This window comes from Protopterus annectens, chromosome 3.part1, assembly GCF_019279795.1.
Source record: "Protopterus annectens isolate FY-2018-M chromosome 3.part1, PAN1.0, whole genome shotgun sequence".
Lineage (NCBI taxonomy): Eukaryota > Metazoa > Chordata > Ceratodontiformes > Protopteridae > Protopterus > Protopterus annectens.
Genome location: NC_056732.1, coordinates 601,847,103 through 601,869,540, shown reverse-complemented (window position 1 = coordinate 601,869,540; position 22,438 = coordinate 601,847,103). Strand labels below are relative to the sequence as shown.

The 22,438-nt window shown below is 40.4% G+C and overlaps 1 protein-coding gene across 2 annotated transcripts in view; it reads left to right on the top strand.

Moving 5' to 3' along the window:
* The window catches only part of NFATC1 (nuclear factor of activated T cells 1), a 1,564,586-nt gene that overhangs the window by 972,075 nt on the left and 570,073 nt on the right, over nt 1–22,438 (top strand). For both annotated transcript variants that reach the window (XM_044066987.1, XM_044066986.1), the window contains exons 7-8: nt 7,375–7,430; nt 9,274–9,406. In XM_044066987.1, the coding sequence (XP_043922922.1) occupies nt 7,375–7,430; nt 9,274–9,406 (189 nt within the window). The remainder of the gene's footprint in view (nt 1–7,374; nt 7,431–9,273; nt 9,407–22,438) is intronic.

Here is a 22,438-nt window from a genome sequence, read left to right as displayed (position 1 = left end):
TCATTGTACATGCTGGTGTGAATGACCTGAGACGTACCTCCCTGGACTACATGAAAAGAGACATAGAGGAGCTATCTGATCATGTAGCACAGACTGGTATGACCCTGACCTTGAGCAGCATCTTACCCTCACCTAGAATGATGCCACAGTACAAAGACAAAATGATCGATTTTAACAATTGGCTAAAATTTTGGTGTCATTCAAAGGGGATCCAGTGTCTGTCAGCCTGGGATGACATGCTCGACAAGCCACGTTGCTTCGCTAGGGGCGGCTTGCACCTGTCACCACTGGGCTTTCGGATATTGGCAAAGGCTCTTGCCACCCCCATAGTGCCTTTTTTAGGCAAGGCTCAAAAGTCAAACCCACCCCCATAGACAGCACAAGGAACAAGATACTAAGGGTAATGCTGCTAAATGCCAGAAGTCTTAACCTCAAGATGCACGCACTCGAAGCTCTCCTCAGTATGGAGGACGTAGATATCTGTGCAGTGCCAGAAACCTGGTTCAAGGCTCCAGAGAGCACCCCAGCACTACCAGGCTATATCTCATATCATGCTTTTCGGCCCCAAAACCCGGACCGAACCACAAAAGGAGGGGGGGGTTTCCATATTTATCAAGGATATCCACACCTCCAGGTTAGTGGCATTGCATGTGCAACTAACAGTGGGCAAAACTGCTTTTCAGTTTATAGCATCCTACAGACCACCCTCTCAAAGTCAGGAATCCCACTCGGCTTTCCTGAAAACATTGGAGAACATGAAGATCTCTCCGAACACCATTATATTGGGCGACTTAAACTACCCAAACATTGACTGGGAGCACTACTCAAGCCCCAGCACCTTAGCCCAAAGGTTCCTGGAAATTATAAACTCAAATGCTATGGAACAACTAGTCACCACTCCCACAAGAGGGGACAACATACTAGACCTGATCATTACCAACATGGGGACTCTATGCTCCACACCAGAAGTATATCCTTCATTGGTAAGATCAGACCATAAATTAATCTCACTGGATGTCCACATCCCGACCCCACCCCCAGCCCAGAAAACCACAGTGAAAAACTTCTCAAAAGCAAACTTCTCACTTCTCAAAACTGAAGTGGAATCCTTCAAGGCCCCAGGGCCAGTGGAACTACGGCCCAAACTGCAGAATCCTATATAAACACATTCTACGGACATCTCCAGGAATGCATGGATCATGCTATCCCAAACAAAACCAAGACCCAATCATCCAAAGGCAGGCGTCCAGTCTGGTGGACCTCTGCCATAAATAAACTGTACAACAGAAGGAGGAAGCTACTACATGATAGAGCAAAATCCCTAATAGGGAAGGCATCTCTGATCAGTACTAGCAAAAAATTACGATCCCTCATAAAATCCTCCAAGGCCAGCTTCGAGAGAAAAATTGCACAGGACACCAAAGACAATCATAAGGCTTTTTTCAGTTATGTTAGAAACCTGGGATGCAACTCCCAGACTTGTTCTGAGTTGATTCTAAACGACAAAAAATAAACTGAACCCACAGACATCGCCAATATCCTGGCAGACATGTTCAGTGCAAACTTCTCCACACCCTCCTCCCCAAAAGAGCAAGTATCTATCCCAGCAGAGGGCTGCCTCCCAAACATCTCTGATGCTCAGGTGAAGGCTGCCCTCTCCAAAGCAAAAAACGCTGCTTCCATGGGACCAGATGGCGTCCCAGGTTGCGTCCTACATGAACTCCAAGAGGAACTAATCCCTCAAATAAAACAGCTATACAATCTCAGCCTCACTACAGGATATGTGCCCACAGAATGGCGTACAGCAACAGTGGTCCCACTCTACAAAGGTGGAGCCTCTACTGACCCTGGAAACTATCGCCCCATAAGCCTGACTAGCTTGGTCTGCAAGGCTATGGAGAGGATCATCATGGAGCTCATAAACGAAGACATTGGGGACCTACAGACAATAGATCCTACCCAGTTCGGCTTTGTCAAGGGCAGATCCTGCCTTTTGAACCTGGTTGACTTCTTCGAAACAGTCACCAAAGCCATAGATGAAGGGAAGGTAGTCCACACAGCCTATCTGGACCTTGCAAAGGCATTTGACACAATACCCCACTCGGGCATCATAGATAAGCTATCCAGCTTAAATATAAACCCCTATGTCACAAGATGGGTGCATAAACTGGCTCAAAGACAGAACCCACAGAGTGAGAGTTGTTGGAGCCATGTCAGACTCGAAACCAGTCACAAGTGGCGTCCCACAGGGTTCTGTCCTGGGATCACTCTTGTTCGGTATATACTTTTCCGAGGTACAGGCAAACATGGGAGGACTATGGCTCACCAAGTTCACAGACGACTGCAAACTGGGCGCCATAATCAACTCTCCAGCTGACACAAACATCCTTCAAAAAGGTCTCACAGAGACAGATAACTGGTGCCAGCGCCATGGTCTAAAGCTAAATGCCCAAAAATGTATAGTCATACCCTTTGGCAAAAACAATGTGGCCACAAATTACCACATAGGCGGAAACCCATTAAGTACAGAGAAAGTTATTAGGGACCTGGGGACCCAAGTTGATAGCAATCTCTCCTTTGAAAACCACATTGCCAAAGTGGTTAGAAAGACCTTCTACATAGCCCACCTCATCATGAAGGGTTTCACATCTAGATCAAGAGAGGTAATCGTGCCCCATTATTCATCCCTCATCAGGCCCATCATAGAATACAATGCCCCTTTTGGGATGTACCTTACCCGACACCTACAGCAATTAGAAAGACCCCAAAGGTATCTCACCAAGAGGATCAAGGGTCTCAAACAGATGCCATATGCTGCTCGGTTAAAAAAACTCCAGCTCTACTCAGTTGCATACCGCCTACTTCGAGGCGATCTATGCCTGACATACAAAGCTATGTCAAACCAGAATTAATGGACATGCTCCACCTCAGTAAATCTAAATCCCTTAGAGCCACATGCTCGAGGGACTTGAACCTCAGCACAGAAATAAATAGAACTTGCTGGAGGGACAGGTTCATAACCCAGAGGCTCCCTTCGCTCTGGAATAGAATTCCAGTTCATGTGAGGCAGAGCACCTCACTGAATCTCTTCAAGAAGAATCTTGATAGGTGGATGGGGGATCGTATGTTTGTCCCAGGGATTACTCCCATGTCACTATTAGACAGAGGCACAGTAAACTAAACCTTAAAGGGCACAGTATACTCAAATCAAGGGGTGGCGTAAGCCATACAGAATCGGGCTAGGCTTATAATTGCCTCAGGGCAGATAGCCTAGTATGAACCTATATGCTAAGATATCACAGTAACACACATATTCATAAACCAAGGAACAGTGACTACGTAAAACAAACTAAATAATGTACCCAGTCAAATTAGTGTTTTAATTTCCTTTGACTTATAACAGGTTTTAAACTATAGCATTCATTTAAACTTGGTGGCATAATCACTTTCAGTTTAGTTATCCACTTATATTCTTTTTCAAAGCAATTCTTGATATCATGTTCCATAACATCTTTTAAACATTTTAAAACCATGAAACTAAAATAGTGTTGCAAACCTTATGTAGTAATATGTTTCACCAATACATTATACAAATTTTGTTTCTCAATGTCATAAATATGTTTAAGTCCCATCTTTAAGGCATCTATTTCTGTTTGCCTATATAGAAACTCTTACATGCACAGCATGTCACTACATAAACTAAGTATTTGGTATTACAGTTTGCATAATGGTGAAAATAATACTTTTTGAGTCATGAGACGTACAAATAAATCACTGTTATCAGTGTATTGGCAGTAGTTATAAGATTTGCAAGGATAACAGGAAGAATTCTTCATATCATTATGGCTCTTCACGTTCATTTTATTCTTAAACATAAAATATGGTTTATTACCAACTATCTTCCTCATATCTGTATCAGTAGCAAAAATCTGTCAGGTCTTAATAATTTTGCAGTACATATTAACATCATGTCATAGGTAATCTCCATGGGAATTGATATCTATGATGCTTCCTTCTTCTGCATATCCCAACTTTATTTGCTACATTTGGTGCAAAAAAAAAAAAAAAAAGGTTTAGCTACGTTAATTCTTTCAATCAAAATTTTCTGCATCTCATAGTCAACCTCGTCAGGCCTATATCCTCTCTTAATAAAATCATTCCTAAGTTAATCAAACCTAGCTGGTAAATCTGAATCTCTACTAGTTAAATGTGACATGTATAAATTGTCTTTTAATTATATTCTTGTATAGGTAAATTGTATGCATACTTGTCCAATATAATAAATTTTCTGTAACAATTTTTTTTAAGTTCTAAGTTAGTTTTCCATCATCGGTGAGAAAGATAGTAACATCCAAAAGCTTTACACTATATGAGGAACTGTATGTTGTGAATTCCCAAAAAAGGTGTAGCAGTGTTTAGATAAAGCATTATTTTTTTCTCATTTTAACAGGGTACCATTCCAAATAAAAAAGCAAGTCATTAATAAATCTGAAATAACAGACATTATTATTGATATATCCATGTCCACATAAATAATGTTCACTCTGCCATACAGTTAGCACCAAATTAGCATAACTGTTAGCACATGCTGTTCCCATAGCTATTCCAGTAACTTGTAGGAGCATCTTCCCTTAAAACATAATACATTATTCTCTAAAATCAGTTCAAGCAAGGCAATACATCAGGTTGATGCATGTGTTGGAAAACTCACTATTCATTGATGAAACAATATGGATATTTTCAGTTCCATATATATTCGGGATAACTGTTGGTATCATGCCAGGTATACAAACTACTTAAAAAATGCTGAGTATCCTTTAAACCACTAGGAACATTATCTTCCAGTAATTTTAGTTGTTCTTCAACATAGAAAGAGGCTTAGTCAACCAGCCTGAACTTGATACAGTTGACCATAAAGGAGGATCTAGTAATGATTTAGGTGTTTTGATAAGCCATAAACACTGGGCAGATGTAATACATGAAAATATTCAAACAATTAAGGAGATACCAGAGTACCCATGAATATACCATATATGGTATTTTTGACCTTAGACTCTGTATCTTTTAAAGCGCCCTCAAATATACCTCCATATTTATGTTTATCTTCCAAAATATCCTGCATTTTATGTACATAAAACTCTTTATCCATATTAACTATAGCACCACCCTTATCTGCTGCCTTAACTTCCAAAAATTCATTATTCATAATTTCTCACAGCATAAAGAATTAGGGCCAGATTCAATAACATCTACACTAAGTGTATGCTATCTGTATTCAAGAACATCCCTACTAAATCTTTTGTGCTTTCTAGTTACTCAGAAAGATTACACTAAGTGTACATGTAGTCTACACTTTGTGTTAACCCTATTGAATCCCTGTCAGTATTTAAAGCTGCAAGAAAATCAGAAGGAAAAATAAAATTAGGATGAAGAAGGAGCGAGTTATGCCTGTGTTGCATGTTCACTCAGAATGTTGTACACTTAGTGTAGGCGTTATTGAATCCTGGGGTTAATCTTTTGACAAATTATAATATATATTTTGTTTTTACAAGTTTTGAGAAATATGACAACTAGGGGATGATTTTTGGGAGAAAATGTGATAATTTTCTTAAAAATACAGATATTATTATCAACATCACTACTTTTGAAAATTGCCTTAAGAGTGACATTTCTTGCAAATAGTTTCAGATTTCTGATAATATCATCCAAGCCACTGTCCATTGAAGGAATAAAGGGCAAACCCCTATTAGGAACATCAATCTGCTGATAAGTGATGATAGATGACATGTTATAAACTAAGTTGCCTAATTCCTCGACTTGCTGCGTGTCTTCATCGGTGGATTATTAGTGTGCCTACTCTGTTCTCTTCCTCGATTTCTTCCACATGTCCTCCCTCATCTGGCTGAATGATGCTGGTATGTCAGTTCCATTACACTTTCTGGGAGTGTGGGAAAATCTAAGGATTCAGCCATGACACTGGAAGCGGTACTATAGCTTTTAACCTTCTCACCATTAGTTTGTTTGCGTTCTGCTATCACAACAAGCTTTTGTCAAGTGTCAGCATTGGCTGCTGTATCTCGAGGTTTAAACTTAGGTCAAGAAAACAATCTGATTGTTGTTGAAGTCATCAATATTTTGCTGCAACTTCTTTTATTTAATGACTTTTAAGTGGCATTCAAATTTAGCAACATTGTTAATCATAGCTTGATATTTAGTATTAACCCTCTGATCATTAACTTTTAATTTAACTTCATTGTCCATAATGACATAATAATAACTCATTCAAAAGGCTTGTTTTTTATTTGTGAAATCTGTCTATAATCTGTGTGTGTGTGTGTGTGTGTGTGTGTGTGTGTGTGTGTGTGTGTGTGTGTGTGTGTGTGTGTGTGTGTGTGTGTGTGTGTGTGTATGTGGTTGTGATGATTATTAATCACACAGTAATCTGACAAGACAGCTAATCTGTAAAGAGAACATCCTAACAGTACTGAGTTATCATGGCGGACTTATCAAAATAGCAGAGACTTTTCAACAAAACTGTGCATGTATCACTTCAGAAAAGTGTTGAAAAACCTAAGAAATAAATATAAAATGCCTATTGATTTTTTCTTTTCACTCAGACATATCCTTCTGCTGTAAAAAATGTCTTTTTGTTTTTGATGACTGACTTGAAACACTGTTTTCTCAGCATGGTAGTATAACTCTCTGTGAACAGGAGCATTGGTTGGCACAAAGGCTATCAGTTCTGTATCAATAACTTTCCTAGCATAAACGTTTTGTAGCTATGGTAGAAGCACTGCTTGAGGCTATAATTCTGGTTTCAATGGTTCAGTGCGTGAAGAATAAAATTAAGAGCAAAAGAAGAAATGTGATACTTAATTTCAGCACATGTTTTCATCCTTCTTAACAAGCAAGGGTTGCAGTACGGCACACTTTAAGAGACTGGATGAGTTCCAGAATGTTGGTTTTTGCATCCCTTGTGATTTTACCATTTCAGTTAAAGAAGTCCGTGGATGTTTGAGAAATGTATAATCAGAGCAGCACTGTGCATGTCATATTTATTTAATTATATATTTATTTAGCTGTGATAACCAGGTAGGTGCAGTCTTGACAACTGACCTGTATTATGCATAATCCATTCTTTTCAAGAAATGTGTAATGCAGTAAAGCATGAATAACTGTAAATCAAAAGCAAATATAATTTTATTGTATTCAGTCTTTTATTTTCAAGGTAAGAAGTGCAAGGCACAACATGAGAGAGTAATACATACATACATGTGATTCAAGTCAGTAGACTGATACGTATGTTTGTAGTAAAGTTTTATTTTAATTGATTGTTTCTTTTAATCTTAAAATGTTTGTTTTGCTTGCTTTCAGATGGTCACCATGTATGGGAGATGGAAGCAAAGACTGACAAGGAAATGCAGAAGTCTGTAAGCATCTACTATTTTATTACTTGCAATTCTGTGAGTGAAATACATATGTCCTGCTTAGATTTTAAATCCAGGTTATTTTATTTATTTATTTTGAATTTGTTAATCAGGGTAGACCACTGATCCCACTGGATCCATTTGAGTCACAACCTGGGGAAAACACAATATATACATGACATTATATATAGAGAGAGAATAGTGAACTGCAATATACATATATTGTATACAAAATTAATTTCATAGTTGGCTTGAGGGTATAAAAGCAATAGAAAAATGTCATTATATACAGAGTGCCTGAAAACACAATATATACTTGCGTATATGGAGTGGCATCAGAGCTGGCATGCTGAAAGAATCACAATGAAAAACAGAATCAGAGCAAGGTAAGAAGTCAGAATAAGGGAATGAAGAGGTTAAGTTACATACCAGAGAAACAGCAGTTGCATTTTCCTAGAGTCTTGAAATGTGCTTTTATTTGTGAACAGAAAATGTGGTAAGCAGAGTGTTCTTTAAGAAAAGAAGAGTGAGGTTCCCACAGTTTGGGATCAAGGGCTGACAAAGCATGGTCTGTGCTGAAGCCTAGTTTTGGGAGGTTGGAGGAGAGGATATGAGTGGTTAGAATGTCAAAGGTTTTATGTCGGTGCATCTCTGAACAGTCTGGAACCTAGTAGAGGGAAGGTGCCATTCTTGATAAGTTTAAATAGTTGATGCAAGTATAAAGTCATCGCATTGTTTCACAGGTAGCCAATTAGCTTTTTCAATCATCTATTTGCAATATTATCTTTACTTTTTGAGTAGAGTCAAGCTTATTTATAACTGTAGAATCCAGTTTGTGCTGTTACATGTTTCAAAGTTATTAACAAAAGTTTGTGATTCCACAAAACTAGATAGCTGCTTCTCTTTATGTTTCATTAACAAAATGTACAGTATGCAACATGTCCATATTGCAGCCATGCCTACCAATAGTCATCTCCTTCTGATAACACAGGGAGGACGTCATCCAGTTAACCATGAAGGGAGATCAGTCCCCAGTCTTCAGTGTCACCCTGCTAGTGCTGTCTGCTATACATACTTTTGGTGGGTCCCTTTGTCCCATTTGCATAAGTGTTTGGCTCCAGCCTTCCCAAATGAGACCATCTGTATTTGAGAGTGCACCTTAATTTTCCCCAGACTGTTAAACTACATGACACTCCCAGTGGCAGTATGGTGCAGGTTGTAGACAGAACCTACCTCCTATCGCCATGGTAGCTTTTCATCTAAGACCTGCAATACTAGCCTCTAGAGCATGTACACTTCTGCACACATCCAGCTGCAGACATGGTGCATATTCTGCTTAGAAGGTACTTGAACATCTGGCCCACCTGTTGCTTTTAAAGCTTGCTATGATGTCCAGTATTCTGTAAGCATCAGTAAGTCAGTGGGCCAAGCAGCTTGTCTTCCTCCATGGTGGGCAAGCCAAAAGAGGCCACTAAGTCCCATCCTTCCTGGCTCCCACGTTCCATGCCCAGACCGCCAGTCAGTCCTAAGTCATCTAGGCCATAGTCCAGGATTTATCCTTCTGTTCTATGAAATTGACATCACCTGCAGATATTGATGGTTGCTTTAGTTCTGTATGAATAGTTTGCATTGATAATGTGCACCAAAAACTATTCTTGTTTCTGGCTTATAGCTTAATAGTACTGCTGCTGTTTTAATTTTCAGATGTTTAGGAAAGTTGTGTATTTTTATAATGAGAGGCTGAATGGGTCTTGCTATGAATATTGGGTTTCCTAAAACTAAGAATCAGTGGAAATGGCTTGAGTCTCTTAAATGATGTTATACTTCTTCTGATATCCTGTTGCAGAATACACTGCTAGTTGAAATCCCTCCTTTCCGTAATCAAAGGATTACTAGTCCTGTACAAGTCAACTTTTATGTCTGCAATGGAAAGCGGAAGAGAAGCCAGTACCAGATGTTCACATATCTACCTGCCACTGGTAATGTACACAGTGAAACTTTTCAGTACTTTAAAATACTGTAGTAATGCATGTTTTTTTTTCTTCAGGGTGGCTCTTTTAGTAGTTGCATAATGCAGAACTCTGCCTAGCAAAAACAAATTGTTATGAGGTACGAACTTTCTAGAGGTCTTCCCTAATGCACCAACAAACATCAGCTTTGATGACACTGAGTGTGTACACCTCTCTCTCCCCTCAGTTATTTCCTACCATAGAGTAGAGAGACATCACTGCTTACATTGAGCATCACTGCTTACATTGAGCTTCTGTAGTCCTATAATGTATGTTTCATGTATTTCAAACTGTTTTGCTTTTTTTTTCAATGTATAACTTATCCTTACCTTTATTTCTGGGGTTGCATTGCTTTTAGTGAATGCAAGTATGGGTGTTGTATCCCCTCCTTTGTTATACATGTCTGCTTTCTCTTCTGCCATGGGCTTCATAACTAACATTCCCACTCACGTCAGAAATTTAGCCTTTTGGCTTTTGAGTGGCAGGCATACCTCACTGAAGCTTACCTCCTTTAGAAGAAACTTTAAACAGTGAAGAAGGAAGTAGCTGCGTCCTGTTGTGATTCAGCTAAGCAAGACTAAAAATCAAATAATGGAAGTGGTCAGAAACAAGAAAAGTTGTAACAACCTGGTAATGCCTCTTATCACAGGAACAAAGAGAAGGTACAAAGTACCACAGAAAAGCAGCACACACCAAAAGAAGTCATCTCTTGAGAAAGATAAAGTAACCCTCTCAGTCTTTTCAGAGGAAGGAAGGAAGGCAGAAGGGAAAAGAAAAGTACCTCAGCAATACTTCTTCAGGTATAAGAAAGGGAGTGCAACCAAAGAAGTCTCCACACAGAGAAACTAGAGAAACCCATAAGTCTTTCCACCAACAGATAGACCAGCATGAAGTTGAACATACTAAGCCCTGACTGACAGTTATATTGGCTTTGGAGTTCATGGCTACTGGGCTGGGTATGGCTATCTCTGCATTCTTTCCCTTACATTAGTTGAGTATTTGCTGAATCTGAAGATAGTTTGCAGCAAATTTACTCAAATCCAGTTGGCCAGATACAGTTACTACCTTTTACCGACATCATTGCTGCCTTGTGTACTGTTGCCATTCAGCATTGCTGGTCTTCAGCTCACCTCAGATTAGAGCCCACAGAATAAAACCGACCATTATTGGTGTATCTACCCAAGTCATCAGCATTGGTGTCAGTGGTTCATCACAATTAGTCACCTAGTAGAGATTTTACTCATTGTTGATACCTGGAAGACCAAAAAGAAAGTTATAGGTTATGTGCACTCCCCTCATCAAATGCTTGTGTTTGTACTCCAGTACTAACACTGTAGTATATATAGCATGAGGGAGATTGCTGCAATTCTGTGGTGCTATCCTTTGAATCAGACACTAAACCCAAATCCCACCTGCCTAGGTTGGTGGTAGTTCATATGGATGTTATAGAAAATTATCAAAAAAAGGCTAGGGGTATTGTATTGAAATAAAACCAAAATATACCTTCCTAACATACAGTGCACCCCTGCTATTACATACAACGCATAAAAATAAATCTCTCCAAAAACAGAAACAATTTATAATTGTATCATTTTCACCAACATTTATTTGTACCACCATTTACTTTCCACACATTGTCCACATCTTTTTCTTTTATTCTCTTTGTCTTATTAAATCAAAACATTTTCCCAATACTTCTTTCTGGATAGTGTCTTCTTTCTGGATAGTGTATTTTTTCTACAGACATCTGTCTGTGTTCATCATAAGGACCATTGATGCAGAAATTCATATTACAGTGGCCAGCAACACTGGGGTACAGGGTTAAAGCTCTGCCTGTGGTCCGGATGACCTGAATTCAGGTAGCATCTCTGGCATGTGGAGCAGCTGATGTGGTGGTGGGAGAGGAACTTTGCCTGTCTTTGTGGGGAAGGGAGGGAGGCATATGTCCAGGTGCACATTTGGTAATAGAATCCCTAGTCTGCACTGAGGATCACACTAAAGGTGCTGCTATGAAGGGGGTCTTGCCTGTATGTGTGTCACATGGGGAGGTGTGGTCATACCTCAGAAAGGTCCATTGCATGTCCTCCCCTTGGATGCTTTGGACATGTATCTGGAGCATAGACCCTAACTAAAAACCCTAATCCCTAGAGTGGATAACTGCATCACACTCTACTACATTGCAATTCCCCTGGGGAATGAATGGACTGAAGGGCTCTTACCCTGGGTAATGAAAACTCAGCCAGATGGAGGGCTTGGTGGTCAGCAGGGGAATAACTCAAAAAAGGATCTTATTGTATCTAGGAATAAAAAAGCTGGAGACATACCACAGTTCATCAGGAAGATCTTTTCTAGCAACTGGCATTTTTTGTAGGTATGTAGCTGCAACAGTCTCAGAGCTTGGATTTTCGAGAGAGCCTGGTGATAACAGAAGAACAGCTGTGTACTCATCTCTTCCTTGCTTCTGAAAAGAACAGTCAGTCTGGTAACTTTGATTGTTGTTTCTGCACTCCATAATCTCATAGCAGTTTGAAATGTTAACCTTTGGTGGCATTTTACACTGTCTTGATAGTTATGTTTGAAACCTTATGCTGCTTTTGTTTAATTATTTTCCTCTTATTACCAGAAAATCACTGTGGTATAGATATAGATACCCCCAAAAGTTTATCACTTTGTGATTATTTTGGTTCTCATTTATAAAATTGAAGCAGTGTTGACTAAGACTCCTAAAACTGAAAACAAAATCCCACAAGACTGAAATACAGAAGAGTGAATATCATAATCCATAAATAATAGTGAATGTTTCAGTGAAAACAAACACAAAGCATTTACTTAGTAGACAAAATTACAGTCAACAGTTTTTGTATTGAAACCAAAGTTTGCCTTTTACCGAAGATTGTATGACTTTGAAGTTAAAATGTATACATGTAGACAACACAAACACCATAGCAGTATGTATGTATGCATGTATATATGTATTTATTTTCATTTGACATGTTAAGTTTATATTTTATATTTATGTTAAGTTTGTTTTATATTTGCTTTTGGGTATATCTTTAGTATTATTTCAGACTTATGAATTTCATTTTTTTTAGGTTTTGATACTTTCTTTTGAAACTCTTATAATTTTCACGCCAATGTTTTAATAGGAAGCATTTGTTTTATAAAATAGATAAATAAAAAGAAGTTATGTCTTTCCATAACATTCCATCTATGTTGTTGATCTACTTCCATTCATCACTGATGGGTTATCAGTCCTGTCCTCAGAACTGAGTCCGCCTTGTAGCAAGCTTGCGTTAGCCAAAAACTCTCGAGCTAAGTCTCTACCCAGAATGCCCCTCTCCCTGTTACCTCAGATCGAGTTTGCTAGAGAAAAGTAAGTAAAACGCAGGCCACTTCTACGCAAATAACCTAAGGCACTACATAAACCCAAAGCATCCCCCAGGAACCTTTGTTGGGGGACGGATGGGGGAAGTGATGAATGGAAGTAGATGGAACGTTATGGTAAGACATAACTTCTTTATCTAATGTTGTTAATCTTCTTCCCATTCATCACTGATGGGACAGAATCCCAAGCTACCTTGAGGAACCTGGGTGGCCCTTATGAAAGAATATTCCAGAGCACCATTGAGCCGAAGGCAGCTCTTGCCCTGGAGACCATATCCAACTTATAATGTTTGATGAAGGTGTATGGTTTAGCCCAAATGGCTGCTGCGCAGATGTCGTCCATAGAGGCTCTGGAGTGGAAAGCTACAGAAGTTGCTATAGCTCTAGTCGAATGTGCTTGATATTATGAGGTCCAGGCTCATTTGTACGTGAGTAAGAAAGGAAATACAGTCTCTGAGCCATTTTGATAAGGTGACCTTTGACACAGCTAATCCCTTCCTTTGGCCAGAAAAGGAAATGAAAAGTTGATCTGACTTGCGTATAGATTTAGTCCCATCTAGGTAAAAATCTGTTGCATTTGTACATCTAAGGAGTGAAGGCGAATCTGGTTAAAGGAAAAATATCAGAAATCACTTAGGGGCAAAAGGATGGATCCTCCCTCGTTCAGACTTTAGAAAAACATTAGCCCCATCTATGTAAAAACTCAGTTGCCTGTGTACATCTAAGGAGTGAAGGCAAACCTGGTTCCCGGAAAGAATCAGAAATAACTCAGAGGAGAAAGGATGGATGTGTCCGATATGATACTCTGCCTTTATGAAAACCAGGTTGAGTGCTTTATACACAAGGTCTGCAAGTCTGAGATTCTTCTGGCAGACATGAAGGCTATCAAAAATAAACATTTCCAAAATTAAAAAATTATGCCACGTTTCGCATCTGGTTCAAACATTTTTTGTTTCAAGGAGTGAAGGACTAGGGTGCAAGGCTCTAGAAGTTATTTGAAAGATGGCCTGAGATGAGGAAATTCCTTTAAGGAAGGCTTTGCATAAACAAAAGGCATAAGGGGGTTGAACTATCAAATCTGGAAGGGGAGCCAGAGACCAAGGTGGATATACCAGGCTGGGCCAAAGAAAGGAAGGACCACACTTGTCAAGGCCAAAAGGGAGGTCTGAGAATTACTTTGCATTTCAACCGATGTTACACTCGTTGTTAGAAAGAGAGCCAAAAGAGCCAAAGAGATTGCAGCAAAGTTGGCCCATGTGGCTAAATATTTCAGTCGCCACCTCGAGGTTGAGCAACCATTCATGAGGCTGTAGAAAGCTTCTGCTCAGATGTCTGTAATTGCGCTGGAACTCCATGGGATGTGCGATATCAGAAATGGTTGAAAGCTATCGCCGATAAACAAAAAACCCATTGGTTTTGCCTCATAAGGTAGAACAAGGTTACACCTTGCTTGTGGAAATACCATACCTACCACTGACATACTGTCTGACTACATTTCAAAAAGTCCCAGAGGGGAGAGCCAGATCTAAGGTCTGCAATGCTAACAGTACTGCTCTTTGATCCAGAACACTGATATGCAGGTGGTCTTCTGAGGAATACCATGTGCCTTAGACTGTCTTTTCCTGAGAACGGCTCCTCACCCGATTAGAGAAGCATCTATGATCACCATGGTTGTGGACTGAAGAGGTTACAATGGGTGACTCTAAAGCACTGCATTTGGCATCATCCACCAAATAAGCCATGTTTGCAAGAGTTGGATATTGGAATCTGATAATAGAGAGAGTGATAGTTAAGGAAGCATTGCAAAGGAGCCATGACAGGATCCGCGTATGTAGCTTCACTAGAAGCATGAAAGGGATCGAAGCTGCCACTGAAACAAGGGTATGAAGTACTTCCCTGGCTGAGACTGTCGTTTGTCAGAGTATCAGCTGGAGCTGAAGTGTGAGATGCTGTTGCCTGAGATCTGGGAGCGTTACTAGACAAGACTGGGTGTTGAAAACAGCTCCAAAGATTATCTGTTGCATAGGAGTGAGCTTTGACTATTCCCAATGTATTATAATTCCAAAGAGTCACACTAGAGAGAGAGTATGAAGCAGTGCAGTTACTGGGAGGCTTGGGGTTTGAGGAGCCAGTTGTCTGAATATGGAAATACCCAGAGTCCTTGCAGATTCAAGTAATTTGTGACCACTGTAATGCATTCCGTGAGCACGCTGGGGTTGTAGCGAGGCCGGACGGCAGGGCATGAAAGATAGTGACTAGCCACTAAAAGGAAGCGGAGTAGACTTCTGGGGCATTTATCCATCTTGATATGGTAATACATATCCGGGAGATGTATTGCACACATCCAATTGTCTCCTTCCAAAAAAAACAAAGGGGGAGAATGGTCTGAACGGTGACCATTCAGAATTTCAGTTTGTTTGACAAGTTGTTTGAACTGCTGAGACCCAGAATAGGTCTCCAGTCCTCTGTCTTTTTAGGCACAAAAAAGAATTTTGATTAGAATCCAGATCTTTGCTGGTCTGGTGGAACAGGTTGGATAACCTTTTCTGTAGATATATATATATATATATATATATATATATATATATATATATATATATATATATAATTTATTTATTTATTTTTTAAGATGAAAAATAGGGAATGAAGTGAGCTTGGCCGTTTGGTGCACAGAGAAAAACGACCTGATCGCTTCTGAAGGAAAAGGATCGGGGTGCTCCTCAGGAACGCTGATAAGGTTGTCTGAAGAGGGGGTCTCTATAGCCTTGATTATGGTGACCCCTTTTGTCTGAGTAATGGTGTCTTCCATAATTGCCACCTTTGTCCTTGGGGGTATCATCGCCATGAGGGGGATGAAAGGACTAAGATTTGTGTCCCGATTTTCCACTCCTGTGATTCTTAAAGGGTGTATGCCTACAGTAGACATAGTGTTCCATCTAGTTAGCACCTATGTCCTTTACTTTGGAACTGAAAAGGGATGATGCTTTAATGGAGGTATTCAAAGAAGAATCAAAGGAGTCCTCAAAGTCACAAATGCGCACACAGGCATGACGTGTCATGACAAAGCCTGAATCTGCTGCCCCAGCCACTCCTTTAGTCGAATGTGGGTTTAACCTCATGAGTGGGTTGGGTATTGATTCCCGGGTTGCGAACCGCGAAGTCCACTTGTCTCTGATCTCATCAGACAACAGTCCTGTGAGTGATCCAGATAGCTCCGTTATCAGGTCCCTCCGGAGCCTAGCGACAACTGCCAAATAGTTCATTGTTCGTACAGTAAACATCTGTGAAGGAAAGCCCGCTTTCCCAGTCTGGCTACCACCCAGATCTCCCTGTTGGGCAGATGAACAGTGGGATTTCTTTCAGCCATGACCTTCTAAGTGGCCACTGTGAGCACCATAGCGTCAACTGGTAACCCTTAGGGCCAATGCTGACTGGGGAAAAGTATTTGTCCAGTCTATGGAGAATAGTGTTAAAGGTGTGAGGGCTCTTTCATGCGCTCACCATGATGAGCTAGTGCAAAAAGCCTGTAGAAACACGGGCCCCTCAGATGAAGAGTTGCTAACCACCCACTGCTTCCTGGTTTCAAGGACGTCTCCGAAGAAGGTGATCGAGGAGGACCCTCCCCAAGAACATAATCCATGTCTTCTGCCAAGGACTCCCCATACTGAGGGCAGAAAGGAGGAGAAAGGGTTCTGTGCCTCAACCCGAAGCGTCCGTCCTCCAATCCCCAGATTGAGGAGGGGTTGGCTCTGTAAGGACAGCGGACCAAAGGATGACATTGGAACCAAAAAAAGAAGGTGTATCGGTGCCAAGATAATGGGTGTCAAAAGTGTGTCATAGCAGGAGACTTCAGATCCGAATGGATCTTGGAAGGAGTGGATAACTCCCTCGTTGACAAAAGCTGGTCCACAGGGTGCACCACATGTTGTGGAAGGGAAATTGGGGTGTCTCATGTCCTGAATACATGACCTAGGGACAGGTCTATAGATGAAGGATATCAGGGTCCACTGATGGTTACGAGGTTTCTAGCTTTAAAATTGGTGTTAAAGGTGTTATGAAAAACAATGCTCGGCACCGAGGGGACTCGGAGCCGGGGTAGCTACTGGAAGTGAAGTGGTAAAAGAATCGATAATCGGGTCCAATGGTTGTGCCGGTGCCGGAGTTGGCAATGACACCAAAGGTTTCAACATGTTCGGAGCTGAGAGATAGACTCGTAGTCGAGGAGGGCATTGGAATCAAAGTTGGATGGATCTCAATGATCTGTTCCAAAGGCTGTATCTGTGCCAAAGTTGGCAGGGTGTCGAGGGAGAGCCGAAGCTGGCAATAGTTTCAAAGGTTTTAACATGCTTGGTGCTGAGGGGAGACTTGGAGCTGAGGTGGCTACTGGAACCAAATGTTAGTGAGCTGAATGATCGGTTCCAAAGGGTGTATCTGTGCCTAGCTGGCAATGGTTCCAAAGATCTCGACATGATCGGTGCCGAGGGAGAGGCATGAAGCCAAGGTAGTTACTGGAACCAAAGTGATAGTGAGCTGAATGATCAGTTCTAAAGGTATCAACATGCTCGGTGCTGGGGGGGGGGGGGGGCTCAGAGCCGAGGTAGCTACTGGAACCAAAGTGATAGTGAGCTGGATGATCGGTTCCAAGTGTTGTGTCTGTGCCAAAGCCTGCAATCGTTCCGAAGGTTTCAACACACTCATTGCCAAGGGAAAAAGCTCAGAGCCAAGGTAGCTATTGGAACCAAGGTGTTAGTACGTTGGTTGATTGGTTCCAGGGGCTATATCTGTGCTGAAGATGGCAGTGGTTCCAAAGGTTTCAACATGCTCGGTGTCGAGAGACTCGGAGCTGAGGTATATACTGGAACCAAAACGGTTTGCCCTTATCACCCGATGGTGAAAGAGTGTGAGTGGAACCTCTTCACTTTTAATAGGAGGGGTTGAGACCTCAGTAATAGAAAAAAAGGCTGCTGAAAAAGGAAGACCTTAGTACTCCTTTCAGGATTTATTTCATACACATGAAGAGGGCGCTGGTTGAAAAAAAAAACACAGATGTTGCACCGGAGGATGTATAGAGAGATGTAACACACCCAAAAAGTACACATAATCGTAAAATAAGTCATGATTAGGTAATTTACATTTATAAAAAAATACAGTTTAAATCCTGACATTCCCTCCCCACCCCTTTTTTTTTGACATCGTGACAGGGAAAATATTACAAGAAAAAGAACAACAAGCCCAAGAAAGAAAAATGTCCAAGTATCCCTTGGAATCCACTCTTATTATTGTTAAGAGTTAAAAGTAAACAGAATAAGAGGGAAACAACTCAGGGAAAAAGGGCCGTATCAACGATGGTACTTTAGAAGATACTGACAGTAAAGATAAGTGAGTAGAGTAACTATTTATCGAAGGAAAGAGAGAAAATACAGAAAACCCATAGATTATAGCTCTGTATTTTTAATAAAATGTACTTAGCTGAGAGCTCTTCTGAAACACGGCTTTACTGCTATGCGGAAAATGAGATCTGGGGTAACAGGGAGAGGGGCATTCTGGGTAGAGACTTAGCTTGAGAGTTTTTTGGCTAACGAGAGCTTGCTACAAGGCCGACTCGGTTCCAAGGATGGAACCGATAACCCATCAGTGATGAATGGGGAGAAGATTAACAACATTAGATCTACATTTAAGAGAGGCCCTCAATACTAATAATACAGGCATTCTGCAGTGTTTTACAAAATGATTTTTAGCATACAGATCTGCGAATCTGCAGGATTTTATGTAGCACAACTTTTATCTCTGAATATTCTCCTTCTTCCGCTCTTCACTTTTTCTTAAATTTTCTAAACATAAAAAAAGAGCCATGGAGTGTAAAATGAGCATGATATTAAAAACAAGTTTAAAATGTGGAAAGGTTCCTTCAGGCACAGTACAGGACCGGTCAATCATGACCATGATGTCCTCGCCTAGTTTTCTGGTGCACAGACTAGTTTGCACACTCTGCAGTAGGGTATTTGCTTGATGTTTTCTGCTTCCCTGCTGCTCATACAGGGAGTTCTGCAAGGAAAAGTGATTGGTGCACAGGCTGCTTTGATTACTAAGATGATGGTCAAAATGGCAGCTAAAGATGAAGGTTTTATGATTGTGAAAAAGCCCTCTCCCATTCTAGATGCTGGGCATCTGACATCCTTTGTGAGCCATACATTTCCTTTCCCAGCTGGTAAATCCAGATGCAATCAGAGGTTTGTCCCTTATTGAATTTCCTTTTGCTGTAGATAGTCACCATTCATGTAGAGGAAGCGAACTTCCATTCAAGTGGACTTCTGATACCCAGATGCAAAAGGTTTGGGGATCAGATATCAGTCCTACAGATGTCAGTGGAGGTCTCAACTTATGATAGTGCCAGCTTGCCCAGGAATGTTTTAGTCTGGTGCAACAGGCTTTATTGGCTTTAACCCCCAACTGTGCACCTGTTTTTTGTCAAACAGAAAAAGCAGGAAAAATGTCCTGTACTGTGTCAGTCTGGCTTCCTTTTCTCAGTTTAATGAAAAATGAGGATGATGCCTTAGCTCCTTCAGAACAGACTGGATTCTCTTTTGGCATTCCTATACATTCTGTAAATAAAGGTTTTCATTCTTTTATATTGTTCCTACCTGGAAATGTTTCCCTTGGTACTTTAAATTGTGTGAAATAACATTTTAAATGGCCCACTAAGCTTTTGTCATTCCCAATGATGAGACATGCTGAACTGATGAACTCAGTGGAGCTTAGAGCACCCAGCTATTACTCCTTACAGTTCAATTTCTCAGTATATTATTTAGCATCTGATTCCAAGTCACCTGCGCCAGTGATGTTTGGATGATTTTACAAGGTTCGGGATCAAGGTAAGTTTCAGTATAAAATCTCAGCCCCTAATTCTGCTCTTACAGATCCTTTATGTCATAACTGATGAAAAATAATAGCTGCTGCCTTTTGTCTTCTGAATGATACAGAGAGTAACACTTTGGCCAGGTTTGGGAAGAGATTGTACACATCCTCTCTATTAGTAATCACCATCTGCCCCATTAGCCATCTGGGCCATTAGCTCTCATGCTCATATACTGCAGTACCAGTGCGGGATCCTTAATGAACTGGAGGATATAGCCTTGGGTAGATCAGTGTGCCTCTTTAAAAAAAGAGACAGCATCAAGTGTGGTTGTAGCTTTGTGGTTGCTAGTTTTACAGGAGCTGCCTTTGCCACACTCTTATGTATATATTTGCTAGAGTAAAGACCCAGCCTTTCTCAGAAAACATTAGAGTTGGATTTTTATTTGCCTTGCTAAATATGCTGCTGTTATATCTACTGGAAGAAGGGCATGATGGTGATAGCCACCTCCATCTGACCCCTATGTGGGTCCCTCCAATCTAAGAAGAAAAGCTGGCTTAGTTTATGAAAACAATGCTCTTTCTGAACAGCAGAGCCAGTGTGCCCCTTAAGATAGGCAAGTGTTTCTAATTCACATTTCTGTCTGATGCCAAAAATTAAGAAAAGTGCAAGATTACACTAGGTTTGACAAATATCTAGAGCTTCCTAAAGACAGAATTATTTCAAGATGTTGACCTCCTCACTCTTCATCCTAGGAAATTGTCACCATCAATGCACTTGCATATCATTTGGCTTTTCTACCACACCCAGGATTTTTTCAAATGATTAGCTCCAGTTTTTGACCAGCTAATACTTGATGTATGTCTTTCCTTTTGTGGATAATTGTATGATACAAACCCACTCTCTGATATCTCACTGATGGGCCATACAGAAAAGTGTAATACTTTTGTAATTTGGAGATTTCTTTGTACTATCAGAAACAGGTGTTCTTTTTCATGAAGACAGATTATTAGGAGCCATTTTGAATACAGGAACCTGTGTTGTTTCCTTTCCTTATAGTCGGATGTAAATAATTTCAGAATTATTTTCTTGCATTTTTCATCAAAAGCAGTTGACATGAAGGACCTTCCTAAAAACCCTGGACCGCCTATATGGTACCTTATGGTAACATGTATGTGAAGAAATTATGCTGAAAGCCAGTAGTCCCAATGTTCATTGACACACATTAACCTCAAACCAATGCTATCGTACCACATAGGTCTGACAGCTTTTCACTGAACCATAAAACCAGAAACATAACAGACTGTGACAGACAACACAGCAGTAATGTGTGCTATCAAAAGACAAGGAAGAAACCATTGTTGCACACTTCATGTGATTATTTAAGAACAAGTTATTCAAATAAATGACAGTCTTTAGCTGATCTTTAGCTGATTTACTTTCCAGGGAAAGAGAACACCTTGGAAGATAATCTGAGCAGAGAAAGAAACCTCAATTATTATGAGTGTTATTTAGACAGAGACTCTTATGAGACTCAGCGACTGTTATATAATGTTGACAAAGGTATAGGGTCAACCCAGTGTGACTCTGTTTGACTATCCTGTAATCACCAACTTCCTCTATTCTGCTCCAGTCTTCCTTGTGCATAAGCAGTGATGACCAATAGTAGTAAAAACACCTATTTGTTTACCAGGTAGGCCCACTGGATGCAAAGTTTCTTCTCAGGGCAGCTTAGGAACAAGGTGTGGTTAAGTGACTTCCTCAAGATCACAGAAAGCAAATGAGGGCTGTGGAAATCAAACCCTGTACCAGAGGAACTACAGCTCACAACCTTAACCTTTGTGCCTAATTCAACTGGAGTCAGGACCTAATATATGCATTTCTGTGAGGAACGATGTGTTACTTTCAGTTAGGACCGAATCTAAGCTTTTTCAGTGGCTTCTATGATTGTAAAAATGCTGATAAAGATAAAAAGATATAGGACAAACTTCTGATAGCCCCAAGTTATGTCAGAGACATCCTTTGCTTATGAGTGTAACCCACATGTTGGTGACTTCTCCAGTAACTGAGCTTCTGCGCAACAGACTCTTGCCACAACAGCACTGTAGAGTTCTGAATTCAGATATCAGATCCCTACATTTAATAGTATGGGTGGCATCAGCATAATTCCAAATAACCACCTCCTTATCCCTATTCTGTTTCAAAGGAATGTAAAATACCAAGTACTAGTACATAGTGCCTCTTTAAGTGAACTTGATCATTCACCTCAGACCTGGGGGTCACCTGATAGCATCTCTCTGGGACTTAAAGCTTGTAAATGAAAAGCCATTTCTCCTTTTACTTCATACCTAAATACCTTTACATGCAATATTTTTCTTTGCAGTAGTCATGTTATTGCATACCTGGGGTCTTTGTCCTTATCAGTAAATCAATAACTGAATCCTGTGTACCCTCACTGTGGGAGAAAATCCTGTATTATCCCTCTTCATAAAGGTTGGATATTGGCTGACATCTCTAACTTTCGGCTTATTGCAATATCATCACCTCTCTCAAAAATCCTTGAAAGATGTATTCATATGCAATTCCTCCACTATCTTTTAAAAGAACTGCTCTTAACATCCACCCAGTATGGTTTCTGCCCAACACACAGTACTATTGCTGCCCTCCTATCATTCCCTGACATCACAGACAAATACAGGGACTCAGGCAAACTTGTTTCATCCTAATTTTTTGACCTTTCAGAAGCCTTCAATACAGTTTCTCAC